At 30.3% G+C, this 17280-nt stretch overlaps 1 protein-coding gene across 2 annotated transcripts; it reads right to left on the bottom strand.

Annotated features, from left to right (window-relative positions):
* Positions 1 to 731: 731 nt before the first annotated feature.
* LOC120120367 (MADS-box transcription factor 23-like) lies at positions 732 to 16153 on the bottom strand. 2 transcript variants are annotated; one of them, XM_039140029.1, is made up of 9 exons: positions 16098 to 16153; positions 15824 to 16014; positions 12800 to 12875; positions 2206 to 2267; positions 1800 to 1899; positions 1659 to 1700; positions 1477 to 1557; positions 1175 to 1307; positions 732 to 1076 (listed from the first exon to the last, which is right to left on the bottom strand). In XM_039140029.1, the coding sequence occupies exons 2-8, from the start codon at positions 16003 to 16005 to the stop codon at positions 1182 to 1184; spliced, it is 669 nt and encodes a 222-aa protein (XP_038995960.1). In that variant the 5' UTR covers positions 16006 to 16014; positions 16098 to 16153; the 3' UTR covers positions 732 to 1076; positions 1175 to 1181. The 2 variants fall into 2 exon arrangements, with proteins under 2 accessions (XP_038995960.1, XP_038995961.1); XM_039140030.1 differs by lacking the exons at positions 732 to 1076; positions 1175 to 1307; positions 1477 to 1557 and having other exon boundaries at positions 1667 to 1899.
* Between the last annotated feature and the right edge of the window lie 1127 nt (positions 16154 to 17280).

A 17280-nucleotide genomic window follows, 5' to 3' on the forward strand; every position in this document is an offset into this window, starting at 1 on the left:
AGTTAATGCACTGTAGTTGGTGATGGCTGCATGGTATTAATTACTTGAAAACTTACTCTTTCACTTTCCCTTTTGTTGAAGATAACTCACCAAACAAGTATTTGTTGAAGAAAGTTTCAGAGTTGTAGCTCCCCTGATTTTTAAGGAGAGAGAGGAGAGAGAGGAGAAAAAGAACGAAGGAGAAGAGATTTTTTTTCTTTAAATTTTCTCTAAAACTCTGGTCAAAAGCTTTAGAAAGTCAAATGTGTAAAAAAATAGGGACAGGACACCAGTTTAACGCGCCGTATCAGTATTTTGTTACTGCATTTACAAATGTTAACGGAGAGGTCAATTTATAACAAATCGATAATGTTAGTGATTAATTTATTATTTTTGAAACTTCAGTGAATAAAATAAAAACTTACTCAAATATTAGTGGCCATTTGTGTAATTTACCTTTGAAGAATCGGATTAAGCCAAGGCCTTCAAATGCTTCTTCGAGAAAAGCGTTTAATTATATTTTAACACAGGCAAGTTCACGTGTGGTTTGATGGCTTGTTCTATGAAAAACATATGGCTTGTATGTTTGATTCATGTCAAGAAACTTCAACAAAATTCAACAGAAAGATAACCAAAAGAGTGGTGCTAAAATTAAGGCACTTCAAGGGCATTAGTATAAGCTAAAAAAGAACACACCATGTTTGAAAATTTTGGGAACCCTTCATATATAACTTATTAGGGTATTGAAAAGATTGTATGTACTTGGTGTTTAGTACCTTTAGGATCCTGATCTGCGATCACTTGTACACTATTACCAATTTGCAACAGTAAGTAAATTTGGTTGAACACAATAAGTTTACCAGGCAGCTGAGAAAAAAATCAGACAAAAACAGTGCATTCTACTTATTGTGTGTTGTTATCGGAAAACTTGTTTCCCTGTTCATTTTACAGCAAGTGCTCTATTTCTCTCTCCAATATCATGCTGCACATACTGTATCTAATAGCTCACTGGTAGAAGCTTTTTGTTAACCATGGGCAAGTTTTTGATAGCGTACTGATAATGTCTGTCCACAGTTGTTTGCTAATGCAGTTGTAATCTGTTTTTTAAGAATTTATTTTAGATTGATATTGAAATAGTTTGATTTCTTGTTTTGTTTGCTATAGATTTTAAAACAGTAGTGAGTGGAAGAATTACCCCAACTTCAATGGTTTTGCTGGGGCTGGCTTAATTGCAGACGAACAGGTGCATGCAAATCATACCGATTGTTGAAAGTATGACTTGGTTGGGAGCTTCTTCTAGCTTCATTTGCTTCCCTTGTTCCATAAACCTGAGATTCAACATTGTTCAATTTAGAGTATTCATTTGCTTAAATTTCAATACTATTTTAACTCAAATTCTTCTATTAATCCTTGTACTATATGCAAGCTGTGGATTTAATCCGTATATCAAGGTAAAAAGAGGAAGTATAAGGGATATCAAATTATCTGGTCAACTACCTTCTGAAGTTCAATATTTTCTTGGTGCATGAGGTTTACTTTCTTATACAGTTCTAGATTCTCCTGATGAATGAGGTGTCCCTGCAATTTATTAAATTGAAGTTACTCAACCAATAAAATATCTGTTAATGTAAAGCTGAAAGGATAAAATGGTGGGGGTGAGGCAAAACTTTCAAAGAAACCTTGTGGTTTAGCTCTTTGATTTCATCTGTTAGTATTTGGTCCTAGAAGGAAAAATAACATGAGAGCAGTTGCAGTAAATATTATCATCTCATCTTAAATGAGATAGGCAAAAATTTCATCTAAATCTGAAGTTCTCGTACCTTTTTTGTGCGGATACCTTTCAAACTCATTTCTAGTTGGTTTTCCAGATTCTGTAGATCTTTAACACTTAAACCAGATAGTTCTTCTCCCATCAGTTGCCTGAAACAAAAAGTAATACTCAGTAGAGAAAAGAACAACGACGAGTAACTTTTGAAGAAGAATGTCAAAGAAAGAAACTGATTGGAACACCATTTTCTTCTTTCGAAGTTTAACGTTTTCTAGTGAACAATCGTCTTCTTTGCATTTCGATAGTTTGTGATTACGGTAGGGTATTTGTTTAGTAGTTGAAATTTTCGTACCATAAATTTATTTGGTGTATGCAGAGAAATAGCCAACTGCACTAAATTTAGAATCTCAAGTAGTTCTGAAGTGTTTTAGCAGTGAAACAGTGGATGTTTTGTGTACCTGTGATATTCTTGCAAGTAATGTAGTTGTTGCCTCAAGCTTGCTGCCTCACTTTGCCAAAACTATTCAATTACAATTCAATTATTAAATAAGAAAACCATATTCTTGAATGTGATGTATGATAGTTACAGTACCAGTGATGTAAATTCTGAAGTATGTGTCAAAGAACTGTGAAGATCAATGACAATACAATGTCAGTTAGTACTTAACTAGCTTAACTTGTTTTACTGTTGGGTTCATGTAGCAACTAGATTAAATTAAGTGGCCTTAATACTCATATTGTTGCCATTAATTTGCAGGCTTAATCTAGCTGTTGAATTCTCACTTGTTTTGTTAAAAGGCTTAACCTAGGTTCTTCTTTGATGCAAATGAAGTAGAATAGAGATCAGTAATGACAAAATTTGATATATGGACAGTATGGATACTTCCTAAGCTCTTTAAACAATCAATGATTTGAATTTTATTGATAATAAAGATTATGAAGATTACTAAGGGTGTTTGTGATTCATAAAATGGGAATAAAATTCTCGAAATGTAATTTTATTGAGAATGTAATAGTATTTTTTGTTTATTTTACAAGAATGTAATATAACAGTGTTTGGTTTGGAGAATACAAAATTATCTAGAAGTGCAATTTTTTTTCAAATTGTCTATATGACATAATTTTTTTTCTTAATATCGCTTCAATTTTGGGAGTGCAACAGGTTAACACTACTTGGCTGTAGGATGAGATAAGGAGAAGGGAGCCTCATGTCCCCTGACAAACGGTAATTTGGTTCTCTTTATACGTTCCTAGGCATTCAATTATTGCCTGGTTAGCCATTTTAGACAGGCTTAGCAAGAGAGATAGACTTTTGAGAATGAATATTTTGGTTGATCCTAATTGTGTCATTTGTAGTGCTGCTTTAGAGACTAGAGATCATTTATTTTTCAGCTGTCCATTTTCATGTTGCGTTTGGAGGGAAGTTTTGAGACTTTAAGGTTTGAGAAGAGATGTTACAGATTGGAACGAGAACTTACTTAGGTTGTTTCTTGTTTGAAGGAGAAGTCTTTGTTGGTTCTTATTTTGAAACGTGCTTGGTGTGCTCATAACTATTATGTTTGAGAAGAGAGGAATTTTCGCCTATTCAAGGATATATCTTGGACTGTGGAGGAATTTTCTTAATAACTTAAACTCATAATATTAAGTTAAAAATATTTACATAAGAAATTATAGAACTATTTTCATTGCACAATCTAAATATTTACTATTGTCATGCTAATGCTATTGTTTTTCATCTCTTGGAGATTTCAAAAGTAAGGTAATTTCAAAACTTTTAAGTTTTAACAAGTTTATTATCAAACAAAATTCATGTGAATTTGAATAATTTACAGTAATTTTATTATTATAAGTTTGCAAGTAATTTTTTTAATAAAAAATAAAGTTCAAACTTGGATCAAGTTTATATCATCTCAATCAAATTTATATTATAAGGTATATATTTAGATAATATATTTAAAATAATATTAGAGACATTATAAAAATATTAATAAAATACATTAAATATTAAAGCACCACTTAAATATACAACACTATTTAAATATTTAATAAATTTACGCATTAAATAACTAGCTATCTAACTAAAAATATACAATAAATCTACCAATACAAAGAAAACCTATTAATCCAAGGGCAATTTTATCCAAAATGGTAGAAATTGAGAAATACCTAAGAAATAAGTAGGAATAACATTTCCAAAATCTTGTCAAGAAATGCTATTGTTGGTAATAATCTTTTCCCTACCCGATGAGAATTATGGTAAACCAAACATTTGAATGAGATTCTAAAAAGAAATGCTAATGTTAGTAATGATATTTTCCATGAACCAAACATCTCTTAAGACTTATCCTTTCTTAGCGTAAAAGACTTTTAAACAAACAAGATTTCTACAAGATTGATTCTAACACTCCTCTTCATGTTGCTGAATGAATATCTGTCTTTCCCAGTTTGTTTATAATTTCTTGAAAAACTTTGTTTATTAGTCCGTTCGTAAGTAATATGTCAACTGATCCTTGGTAAAGATGAATGAAGTATAAATTAGACCTGCAACATCCCAAAAGTCGGGTCAATGACCAAAATAGAATTTTTGGTAATTTAGTGACCAATCTCAGAAAAGATTAAAAGTTTAGGTACTTAAATGAAAAGTGTTGATGTTGGATTTAATAACAAAGTTTGGAAATAATAAGGGTATTATGGTTATTTTTCAGGGACGATTTTTATTTCCCTTTATAAAGGGTAATAACCACGTGGAAAAGGATAGATTTCTCCAGAGTTCTATTCTTCTCCTTTCTTCTTCTTCTTCACGTGGAAGCCAAGAGCAAAGTTGGGTTCATGGTTATTTAATTTCTTGATGAATTCAAGGTTGGGTGGCGATCATTAGATGATAGAAAAGCTTAAGGAAAGCTTAAGTTAGCTTTTAAACAAAGAATGAAAGAGTTATGGGAGATTGAAGATTTGAAGTTTTTGAATGAAATTTTGGAAAAGAGTTGATAAGTAGAATTTGAAGTTAAATTTGACTTGTCAATAATTGAATTAAGAGATTTGGAGTGTTAGAATTGAATTTATAATATTTTGAAATTTGAGTATGATTCTTGAATTTCATAAGGAGAGGAGGATATAGAAATTAAGGATAGGATAAATGAATATAGATGAGGATAAACATGCATATGTGAGTTAGGATTATAAAAGGGGATGAAATATGAAGTTTTTAAGCTAAGTTAAAGTAATTTTGGTGCTGCAAATGTGATTTATGGGCTAGGGGTATCGGTACCCATTCAACAGGTACCGATACCCTCTTAAACGAAAAATTACATAATGCAATGAGGGTACCAATACCCTAAGGAGGGTATCGATACCCCCTAAAGGAAAAAGGTGAATATTGGTTTATTAAGTTTGTTTAAGTTGCTAGTATCGAATTACAAGGTGTAGGCATCTAATAATTTCCTTAAAATGTGTAATTATGTAGATACATAGCCTAAACGAGTTTCAGAACCATTGACAAGTAAGATCAATCGAGAAGAGATAAAGGATCGGTATTGACTAGTAAGGCCAGGTGAGTGCAGATTCATTGGTATACAATATGTATGGAAGTAGGACTTGCGATGAGTCTATTTCCAATATTTGATTTCATGATTCTATGAAAGCTAATATGGATGATATGATTATTATATATGCATGAATATATGAATATAGTTATAGGTGTTATATATGATTTTGTGTGCTATGGGTATAAGTAATTGTATGATGATAATGTATCAATTATATGAATTAGATTTAAGCGAATAAATGGAAAGTGAGATAAACAAAGTATGGTTGATCTATAGGATAATATAAGAATAGCTCATAAGTTATATGATAAAGATGGAACATGTGATTTAAACTGCAAGTTAAAAAAAGAATATGATATCTATAAACATAAGATAATTCAAGGGTAAGCGATATGATATGAATGTGTTATATGTATTGTAGGATAAAGATATATGAAACAATATAGGAATATTAATTGAGTTCCTTGATAATAAGTCATAAGGTTACATGCATAGGTAATATAAGTTAAAAGATGAGAATATATAAGAATATTAAATAAGTTATGAGATAAGTTATATGACATTGATATACAGACTATATAAAAGTATACACCTGAATACATGTATAAGTTTATATGTTATTTTATATGCTATGGGATATACCCATGAACATATGTGATATGATATAAGCTATGAGACATGATCTACGTGATTACATGTATATGTGATGCATGTTAAATGATATGAAATAGATGTTTACACATACATTTGGTATGTGATAGAAGAGAATGATATTTGAATATGGGAAATAATATGAAAGAGAATGCCCATGATATGTGAAAGGAGAGCTAGAGGTATAGTTAGCATGCCAAGAGTCGAGGGTTACCTATGTCTTTCGAGACATATGGACAGTGTTACCTATGTCCTTCGGGACATATGGACAGGATTACCTATGTTCTAAGGAACATATGGGCAGTTTACCTAGGTTCTTTAGGACCTATGGACAGTTGCCGACGTTCTTTATGACCTCTGGCTAGGTCATTCGGGACATTTATACGAGTTGTGGTGACAGCATAGTGCACAACCTCAATATAATCACATATCTATAGTTCTCACATGTGCACATGGGCTAATAAAGAGATAATCCTGAATATAATGTAAGTACTATGATTTGTGATATGAATTGTAGGAATTGTTATATGTGTGTGTTATGAGTGATTGCATCTGTGATAAGTATGAATTATAAGATATACGATAAAAGCATAAGAGATTATACGAATAAGAGATAAGAAATATGAATGATAATAGGGTAGGAATATGATAGAAATATAAATGATGACATGTATGTATGTATGTACTTACTGGATAAAAAGTATATGAGTTGCATGATTATGATAGCATAAATTATTCATGTATGGTTAGTGTATGTAAATTATATTAGATGAGTTTTTATGCCACACTAAGTCATAGACATAGCGTGTTATTGTTTCACACGTAGGTTCCGAAGAGCGAGAAGAAAAGCTAAGTGGAGCAAGACATGTCAGCATCTCCCTTACAAAGTTCAGATCATAAAAGAGATGTTTTAGATGTATTTTGTTATTTTGAACATAGTTGGCATGTACTAATAGATTGAGTTGAATATGCTCTGATATGTTTTGTAAATGAATTAATTAATTAATATAAAATATTCATTTTCCTGAAATGTGAATTTAAATTTTTGTTAGTTTGTAAAGGAAAATGCTTTGAAAGGTCAATGTGACACCTCAGACTCGGATCCGGGTCGAATACGGGTTGGGGTGTTACATTTAATGTTATCAGAGCTAAGGTTTAGCCGATTCTAGGCTTAAACTGAAGGTAAAAGAGTTTTAAAAATGTGTACATGCCAACATAGAGTGAAAATTTCTGATCTGATAGTGTAAGGAGTATGTTGTCTTGCTAATAGAATAAGATTTGTATGATATAGTAGAAATTGATTATAGAAATTGTCGAAGTGAATCGATAGCTGACAAATCTGATGTTGATAGCAATTCACCTGCCCTGTCCAGGCAGGATGAAGAGAGAAAACCTCAGAAAGTGTCTTATAAGATTAAGGGTTGATTTCAGAAAGTTGAAATCATATCTGAATAATGATAGAAAATTTTCACTGTTTTGAATCAAAAATGTTATATGGAGTCGTTTTGTTATTTCGTGGATAAGATAGAATATGGTGAAACAATATCACCATAAGAGCGTTAAAATATCAAATGATGTTGTGAGAATTGATAGAAGAGTTCAATAATAAGTGTATCAGTGACAATCGTATAAGATGTATAAAGTCAGAGCTTATGAGTTTGAAACGAATGAATAATATTGTGTATAAGCAAGAATGTGGATATAATAAGGGTTTGCATTCTAGATTGAAAGAGTTAGCGTTGGCTAACCAGATTATGTGATGGAAAAAATGTATAGGAATTTAATATTTTGAGATGTTGTCAGGATAAGATAACCAAAGATGAGATGGATCTGGATACAGTTGTATATTTTGATCATAATAATGTAACAGAGTGAAAAAGGTGAGGATTCGTATGTTTAAGTAAAGTTAAGGATTGATAAGAAGAGTTTAAGAATGGGTACATCAGTGATCAGTTTATAAGATAAAGGAAGTTAGAATGTTGAGTTTGAACAACGAAAATTACAGGATGTATGAGAATAGAGGTGAATTTGATAAGTTAAGTAAATTAATTTTGAAATAATTTCGATTGGAAATGATGTATATGATTGGTTGACTAGGGCTTGTGCCCTAGATTGAACAGATGTTATTGACTAGCTGTCAGAGTAAAGATGATATAGTTATAAGATTGGAAGAACGAATAAAGTTGAGTTAATCAATTATGATATGAATCTGAATATAGTTGTGTATTCTGATCAGATAATTATGATGTAGATAAGGAGAAAAGTATTGTATGAAACTTTAAGGAAGGAAAATACAAGTATAAGAGATGGTAAAGAATGAAGTTTTGTATAAGTAAACTGGGTTATCAAAGCTACGAGGAAGCAATGAAGATTGGTACACAGAGATGAGTATATATGATAGGACAAGAGTATGTGAACATGAAAGGAAAGATATGATTTGTGTATAAGGAGAATTTGATTTTGAATAAATAAAGGAATAATGGAATAAAGAAATGAAATGATAAAGTTTAAAGAATCAGATGTGATAAAGGTTATGTTTCATGGTCAAGCAGATTTAGTCAGAGAAATAAAGAATGATTTATATGTATTAAGGAAGTTTAAGAAGTAATTAAGTGATGAGGAAATAAAAGTTGGTTATTACTGCAAGGAAATTAAAGATTGATAAGGAATTTGACTGATTTATGATTTTGAGTGATAATAACTAATGCTACTGTTATATGATAAGTGACATGATAAGGATGTATAAAGGAAAAAGAAAATAGTTGAAGAACTAAAGGAAGAAAAGATTAAGTAAAGGAAACAACATAAGAACATTAGAAGAAATGTTCTTATTGTGTGTGCAGTGAAAATTCGAGGATGAATTTTCTTTAAAGGAGGGAAGATTTGTAACATCCCAAAAGTCGGGTCAATGACCAAAATAGAATTTTTGGTAATTTAGTGACTAATCTCAGAAAAGATTGAAAGTTTAGGGACTTAAATGAAAAGTGTTGATGTTGGATTTAATAACAAAGTTTGGAAATAATAAGGGTATTATGGTTATTTTTCAGGGAAGATTTTTATTTCCCTTTATAAAGGGTAATAACCACTTGGAAAAGGAGATATTTCTCTAGAGTTCTCTTCTTCTCCTTTATTCTTCTTCTTCTTCACGTGGAAGCCAAGAGCAAAGGTGAGTTCATGGTTATTTAATTTCTTGATGAATTCAAGGTTGGGTGGTGATCATTAGATGATAGAAAAGCTTAAGGAAGGCTTAAGTTAGCTTTTAAATAAAGAATGAAAGAGTTATGAGAGATTGAAGATTTGGAGTTTTTGAATGAATTTTGGAAAAGAGTTGATAAGTAGAATTTGAAGTTAAATTTGACTTGTCAATAGTTGAATTAAGAGATTTGGAGTGTTAGAATTGAATTTAGAATATGTTGAAATTTGAGTATGATTCTTGAATTTCATAAGGAGAAGAGGATATGATAAATGAATATAGATGAGGATAAACATGCATATGCGAGTTATGATTATATAAGGGGATGAAATATGAAGTTTTTAAGCTAAGTTAAAGTAATTTTCGTGCTGAAAATGTGATTTCTGGGCTAGGGGTATCGGTACCCATTCAACAGGTACCGATACCCTCTCAAACAAAAAATTACATAATGCAACCTAAAAGAAAAAAGTGAATATTGGTTTATTAAGTTTGTTTAAGTTGCTAGTATCGAATTACAAGGTGTAGGCATCTAATAATTTCCTTAAAATGTGTAATTATATAGATACAGAGCCTAAACAAGTTCCGAAACCATTGACAAGTAAGATCGATCGAGAAGAGATAAATGATCAGTATTAACTAGTGAGGCCAGGTGAGTGCAGATTCATTGGTATACGATATATATGGAAGTAAGACTCGCGATGAGTCTATTTTCAATATTTGATTTCATGATTCTATGAAGGCTAATATGGATGATATGATTATTATGTATGCATGAATATATGAATAGAGTTATAGGTGTTATATATGATTTTGTGTGCTATGGGTATAAGTAATTGTATGATGATAATGTATCAATTATATGAATTAGATTTAAGCGAATAAATGGAAAGTGAGATAAACAAAGTATGGTTGATCTATAGGATAATATAAGAATAACTCATAAGTTATATGATAAAGATGGAACATGTGATTTAAACTGCAAGTTAAAGAAAGAATATGATATCTGTAAACATAAGATAATTCAAGGGTAAACGATATGATATGAATGTGTTATATGTATTGTAGGATAAAGATATATGAAACAATATAGGAATATTAATTGAGTTACTTGATAATAAGTCATAAGGTTACATGCATAAGTAATATAAGTTATAAGATGATAATATATAAGAATATTAAATAAGTCATGAGATAAGTTATATGACATTGATATACAGACTATATGAAAGTATACACATGAATACATGTATAAGTTTATATGTTATTTTATATGCTATGGGATGTATCCATGAACATATGTGATATAATCAAGCTATGAGACATGATCTACGTGACTACATGTATATGTGATGCATGTTAAACGATATGAAATAGATGTTTACACATACATTTGGTATGTGATAGAAGAGAATGATATTTGAATATGGGAAATAATATGAAAGAGAATGTCCATGTTATGTGAAAGGAGAGCTAAAGGTATAGTTGGCATGCCAAGAGTCGAAGGTTACCTATGTTTTTCAAGACATATGGACAATGTTACCTATGTCCTTCGGGACATATGGACATGATTACCTATCTTCTAAGGAACATATGGACAATTTACCTAGGTTCTTTGGGACCTATGGACAGTTGTCGAGGTTCTTTATGACCTCTGGATAGGTTCTTCAGGACATTTATACGAGTGTGGTGACAGCGTAGTGCATAACCTCAGTAGACTCTCATATATATAGTTCTCAAATGTTCACATGGGCTAATAAAGAGATAATCCTGAATATAATGTAAGTACTATATATGATTTGTGATATGAATTATAGGAATTGTTATATGTGTGTGTTATGAGTGATTGCATCTGTGATAAGTATGAATTATAAGATATATGATAAAAGCGTAAGAGATTATACGAACAAGATATAAGAAATATGAATGATAATAGGGTAGGAATATGATAGAAACATAAATGATGACATGTATGTATGTATGTACTTACTGGATGAAAAGTATATGAGTTGCATGGTTATGATAGCATAAATTATTCATGCATGGTTAGTGTATGTAAATTATATTAGATGAGTTTTTATGCCTCACTAAGTCATAAACTTAGCGTGTGATTGTTTCACACGTAGGTTTCGAAGAGCGAGAAGAAAAGCTAAGTGGAGCAAGACAGGTCAGCATCTCCCTTACAAAGTTCAGATCATAAAAGAGATGTTTTAGATGTATTTTGTTATTTTGAACATAGTTGGCATGTACTAATAGATTGAGTTGAATATGCTTTGATATGTTTTGTAAACGAATTGATTAATTAATATAAAATATTCATTTTCCTGAAATGTGAATTTAAATTTTTGTTCGTTTGTAAAGGAAAATGCTTTGAAAGGTCAATGTGACACCTCAGACTTTGATCCGGGTCGGATACGGGTTGGGGGTGTTACAAGACCACTCTTTAATTTTTCCATAATGAAATGTCTATCAAATTTAATATGTTTTATTTGATCATGTTGAATAAGATTTTGGGGAATACTGATAGATAATTTATTATCACAGTAAAGCCTCATGAGTTCTTCTCACTTTATTCTTAAATCATCTAGGTTTATATGCAACAAGTGAGAAAATAGTGTAATGCCTTTTAAATCTTATCATTTGACTTGGAGTTAATATATTAGGGACATTATAAAAATACTAATAAAATACATTAAATATTAAAGCACCACTTATATCTATATAACACTATTTAAAATAATCTATATTCGTATATGCTTCAAGTGTAATACCTTTTAAATCTTATCATTTGACTTGGAGTTTTTTTTGAGTGAGTATGAGTAATTGAATTACCTTCTTGAAAACAATTTCTAGTGAGAAAATATATAGTATGAATAAAAAATTATATGTGTGTTGATCAAGAAGTTGGTGTCTTCTTCTTGGAATAAACCTACAATTGAATATTACTTTGATTTTTCTTATCTTTCATCATAACTGATCTATTTGATGGAGTAACAAGTTCATTAAGGACAAACTCAATAACTGACTGAGGAATGGACATCGAAATAGACTTCAGATTAAGTGTTAACCGTAAACATGTAATTTAGAAAATAATTAAGATGCACGAACCAAGTTACCCAATGGTTAAAGGATGATTGTTATCCCTAGAGGTCCTAGATTCGAGCACCAGAGAGACTGTAAAGGTGATTGAGCTTTCATTGTCAAATGATTAAGAATCTTTAAAACAAATACTACCTTGTAATCACTATAGATTATTAAAAAAAGATCAAGCAGAGATGTATTCATATTGTTATTAAATCAGTAGGGTTTGTCGACACGTTAGATGGGTAAAAAAAATGATCAGGAACCCTACCTATGTTGATAATGATACCATGGTATAATCTAAGGAAATAAATTGAAGAGAGAAAGAATAAAAGAGGTAATGAAAGAGAAGTTGAATATTGAATTTGGGAGCTTACATTAGTTGAAATAAACTAAGTTGTCGACTTCTAAAAATAAATTCTATTTATAAATAAAGATTACAAAAGACTTCTAAGATTTTGTCTTTTCTTATCATATAAGACTCCTAAATAAACAAGATTTCTACATGATTGATTCTAACATAATGGGACCAATTATCATTAGACAATATAGAATATGTCAAATTAAATTGAAGTGAAAATTTACCTTGAGTTGCGAATCAGGAATCAGTAATTGATGATGTTCTTTAACCATGTTGTAGCGTTCAATAACAGATTTCATGCTGTATTAAAACATAACAGTCGGACATCAATGTATGTTCGTATATAATAAGGTGGCATCGATGTTAGAACATATGTGTAGAGATGTATGTATCCTAATTCTGAGCCAACCACTTTGCCCATATCATTACATGTCAGTCACTAGATTAGATGAAATGAAATCCAAGCTCTAGTGCATTTAAATCCACAACCATGAATTTGTTCCTTTTGGTGAAACTATAGCTTCATAGATTTTTTTTGAAAGAAAAACTGTCTCGTTAAAAATTTCCTTCATATATCAAAGTTCAGTGGTATCTCATCCAACAAGTTATTGTTGTTTATAAATTTGAGTTCAAAAACATAAACTTTTTCTACAAGCACTTTATGTTGAATGGATGTAAAATCGTATATCATTTTTGCAATCACTTACACTTCTTGAACTGAAGTTGCACAAAAGAAATTGTTAGAATTCTTGCCTAAAAGAGTTTAGCAAAGTCTAAGTGATTGTAGAAGGGCCATTTGCAGAATTTGACCAAAAAGGTGAAGGTTGAGTGATAATACTCCAAAAATAATGAGCAATGATTTTGACTTTAAGCAAAAAAATGCATTGTATAAGGACTATTTTCAGAATTTGACCAAAGAATCTAAAGGTTGAGTAACAATCATAAACTATGATGTAAGTGGTTTCTCAAATTTAGGGATTTGGTTTTTTAAGGCGGCATATAGTGAATAAGAAAATTCTCCCATAACAAGTTATTGTATAATAAAAAGAGGTAAATTACATTCCAGGTCACTTAATCATTATATTGGTTATAAATAGGTCATTATTTTTTCTAAAAATTCTAATTTAATCACTCAATTAAATATTATTACAAATATTTCACTAGTCGTTAAAATTGAAACATAATAGTTAAGTGACCTATAATAATAGTTTTAGTCATCAAAATTTACACATTTTATTAATTTGAACATTTCAAAATAATTCAATAAATTTACCATTTTGTATTTAAAAATTCTATCAAAATAGTCTCTGTTCTTATCCCATATTGCTTGTTATTCATCATTTACTTGGGTACCCTCATTAACACGAGTTATACCAAACTTTATATTTTTAATTAATCATACACATTTATATTTTTTATTTATATTTATAACTCTTTGTTTTGAGTAATATATCTGTTATCATTTCATTCGGATGTAGCAGCTCATATTATAAAATATAATTAAAAATGTCAAAAAAATAGTTATATATATGAATCTTAAAAATTATATAATAAATGAAAAAAATTATAATTATAAAAGCAAATTTATACGTTATTCAGTTTTATAATAGCGGCGATATTTTTTAAAATTATTTAAATGAATTAGAGCCTCACATAAAATAAACAACATTTATAAAACGTGTATTAACATCAATAATTAATAAAGCATAAATCATCTTTAAAATAAAAAAATGAAAAATAAAGCATAAATCTAGCAAATCATATACAGGCATGAATTATAAGAGTGAAAAAAATCTACGTTGACTAATTTAACAAAATATTAGAATTAATTACATAATAATTAACTAAAAAACATTTATATTTATAAATTTGTGTATTAGATTAGTTAATTATTTCAAATGAAGTATTCTAGCTCTAATGAGGGTACTCAAGTAGGAATGATGATGAATGATGACGAACAAATAATTTGGGAGAAGAAAAGTATATTATATTGATAGATTTTTTAAATAAGAACGATTAAGATTATTGAATTATGATCAAATTAATAGAATGTACAAAATTTGAGGACTAAAATTATTATCATACAAGGCTACTATGGATTTTATTGACGAAGTGATCTATTACAACAATATTATAATTGAAGAACTAAATTATATTTTTTTTTTAAAATATGACTTGTTTATAATTGATCTAATAATTGAGTGACCTAAAGCAAGGATGGACCGAAGGGGGCAGGTGCCCCCAGGATATTTCGAATTTGTATATATTTTAAATATTTTCTTTGTATTTTCAATTGATAATATATTTTCACCCCCTAGAATTTTATAAATCCGCCCCTCCTAAAATTTTAGAAGTTCGCCCCCTAACATAAAATCATGCGTCCGTACTTGACCTGAAGTATAGTTCACTCTAAAAAAAAGTTAAAATGTAATTCTAAACGAATTTAGTATCATAAGTAAGATGATACTAACTTAATAAAAAATTACACAAAAACTAAAATATAAATTATTTTATAATAATATGTGTGTGTGTTTTAGTTAAAAGTTAAAATGAAATCATTTTAATTAATAACTTCCAAATAATTTATTTTTCAATCTTTCATTGTCACACTTAAATATGTATTAAACATAAATGTCACATGGAAATAAAAAGTTACTACACTTATGTAAGGCACACCCCACTTGTTCAAAGGATGGAAATAAGCATGCATCAATTGATCAAACTCTTTCATCAAGAATATATGAAATGAAGTATAAAGAGAAGATTAACAGCTTAATCAACCAATCAGATATATTTACTCAGCAAGATATAAATATACATCGCTAATTATATACAAATATACTCCGAGCCCATTTTCATTATGCATCATACATTAAAATATATATATATATATATATAAGAAGATCCATCCCAATCTTCGTTCCTACTATATGACATTAATATATGTATAATTATATTCATTTGCAACTGTTTTAATTAAGGAAGAAAGGGAGATCAGCTAGCATAGTGAACCAAGATCATCACAATGATGAGTCTTACCAAAGAGCAATGAGAGCCTCAGTTAGTTTAAAGAGGATATCATAATGTTAAATTACGGTCCCAGCGTTGTATAACAATTGTATCATACTGTTTTTCGAGACCATCAGTTATTTTTAGAAAACAAACTCGTAACGGTAGCAATATAGAACTTGCACTTTGCATGCGATGATTGGAAAAAGAAAAGGGAAGAGAAAATGGATCTGACTGACCTGGAGCTGGCATAATCGTAGAGCTTGCCGATGCTGGAGAAGATGATCAATCCGACATCGGCGTCGCAGAGTATTGATAATTCCCTTGCTTTCTTCAACAGCCCACTCCTTCTCTTTGAGAAAGTCACTTGCCTGCTCGTCGAATTATCTATTCGTCTGATCACTATCTTCCCTCTTCCCATCCTCTCTCTCTAAAATCAAAATAATTAGGGTTTTGCCCACAAACAGGAATGAGTAAAACCAAAAGGATTTATACAAGAAAAACAAAGCTTACTTGAGAAGAGTCAAACAGGGAAGACGCTAATCTCCGCTTTCTCCACCAAATTAATATATTCCAAACAAACCTGAAACCGCTTTTCTAATATGAACAATCAAAAACATGGAGCTCGAAACCACTTACCGGTTTTCTTTAACTCTACTCGCCAGAGTGGCTAAAGATCACGCTACTCGCTCATTTTAAGCTGACACCTGTTGGCTGAGTCGAACAAGTACTCCCTGGCAAGAGAATCCTCGAGGAGAGATTCCATGTACTAAGCTGTCGGTAGGAAAAGGCGAGTATAAAAATACTGTATTCGAGAGATCCTAGGATTTTCATACCCGTTCCCAGGATTCGTGGGTGGGAGAGCGTGGGAGTGGAAAGAAAGCGTGACGTATAGTATTACGACACGTTGGCTTATCAAAAACGAGGCCGTACACTTATTTTATTTTCTCGGCTCTTTGGTTTTTTCTGATTCGCTGAAGAGATAATTGCCCCCACACTTTGTATTTCTGACACGTGTACCGATTTAATTGGTGACTCTAGGGTGCTTGCTTATTTATTTAGTATATTTAGTTATTTTTTTCATCGTTAAATTGGTAGGTTGGGTAGGTAAACCAAAATTATTACAGAATCTTATCTTAATAATACTTAATTATTTTTTACAGAGATATTTTAAAGTAAATTTCAGGTTGATAAACTTGACTTTTATGATATATTCCATGCTTATTGCTTTCCGGTGCAAAATTGATGAAGTGTTCAATGTCAAATCTACTTCATGTGGATAAAGAACCAATGGAAGAGGTTTATAATCTATGAAACCTTACACATACATATAGCAGCGCAATTTATATTTTTATTAAAAAGCATAATGTAAAAATAAATGTTTAAATTATATCTTAAGTTAATTTTAGGTGTGTAAAGAAATTTTCGTTAAAAATAGGTGTTTCATGTTTCTTTTTTATACTTTTAAGTGTATAACGTTTTTTCGTTACATTTTTAGGTGTCTACACAATAATGGTCGTTAAACAAGATTGTTAAGTGACACATGTCATATTTATATTTTGGCTTAATACAAAAATAAGTGTCCATATTATACCATAAGTTAACTTTAGGTTCTTAAAGAATTTGTCGTTAAAAATAGGAGCCTAGCATTTTCGACGTTATACATTTATGTGTCTACACAATAATGATCATTAAA

The sequence above is a fragment of the Hibiscus syriacus genome, unplaced genomic scaffold, assembly GCF_006381635.1.
Source record: "Hibiscus syriacus cultivar Baekdansim isolate YM2019G1 unplaced genomic scaffold, ASM638163v2 tig00110338_pilon, whole genome shotgun sequence".
NCBI lineage: Eukaryota > Viridiplantae > Streptophyta > Magnoliopsida > Malvales > Malvaceae > Hibiscus > Hibiscus syriacus.

What these genes read in the sequence shown, in the direction of transcription:
- LOC120120367 (XM_039140029.1), bottom strand. Translation starts at nt 16,005, where the DNA reads ATGGGAAGAGGGAAGATAGTGATCAGACGAATAGATAATTCGACGAGC. An exon ending in AAGGTATCCGCACAAAAAAG is followed by an intron (nt 1,701 to 1,799) that starts GTACGAGAACTT and finishes TTTTCCTTCTAG; the next exon opens with GACCAAATACTAACAGATGA. An exon ending in AAAATATTGAACTTCAGAAG is followed by an intron (nt 1,308 to 1,476) that starts GTAGTTGACCAG and finishes GTTGAATCTCAG; the next exon opens with GTTTATGGAACAAGGGAAGC.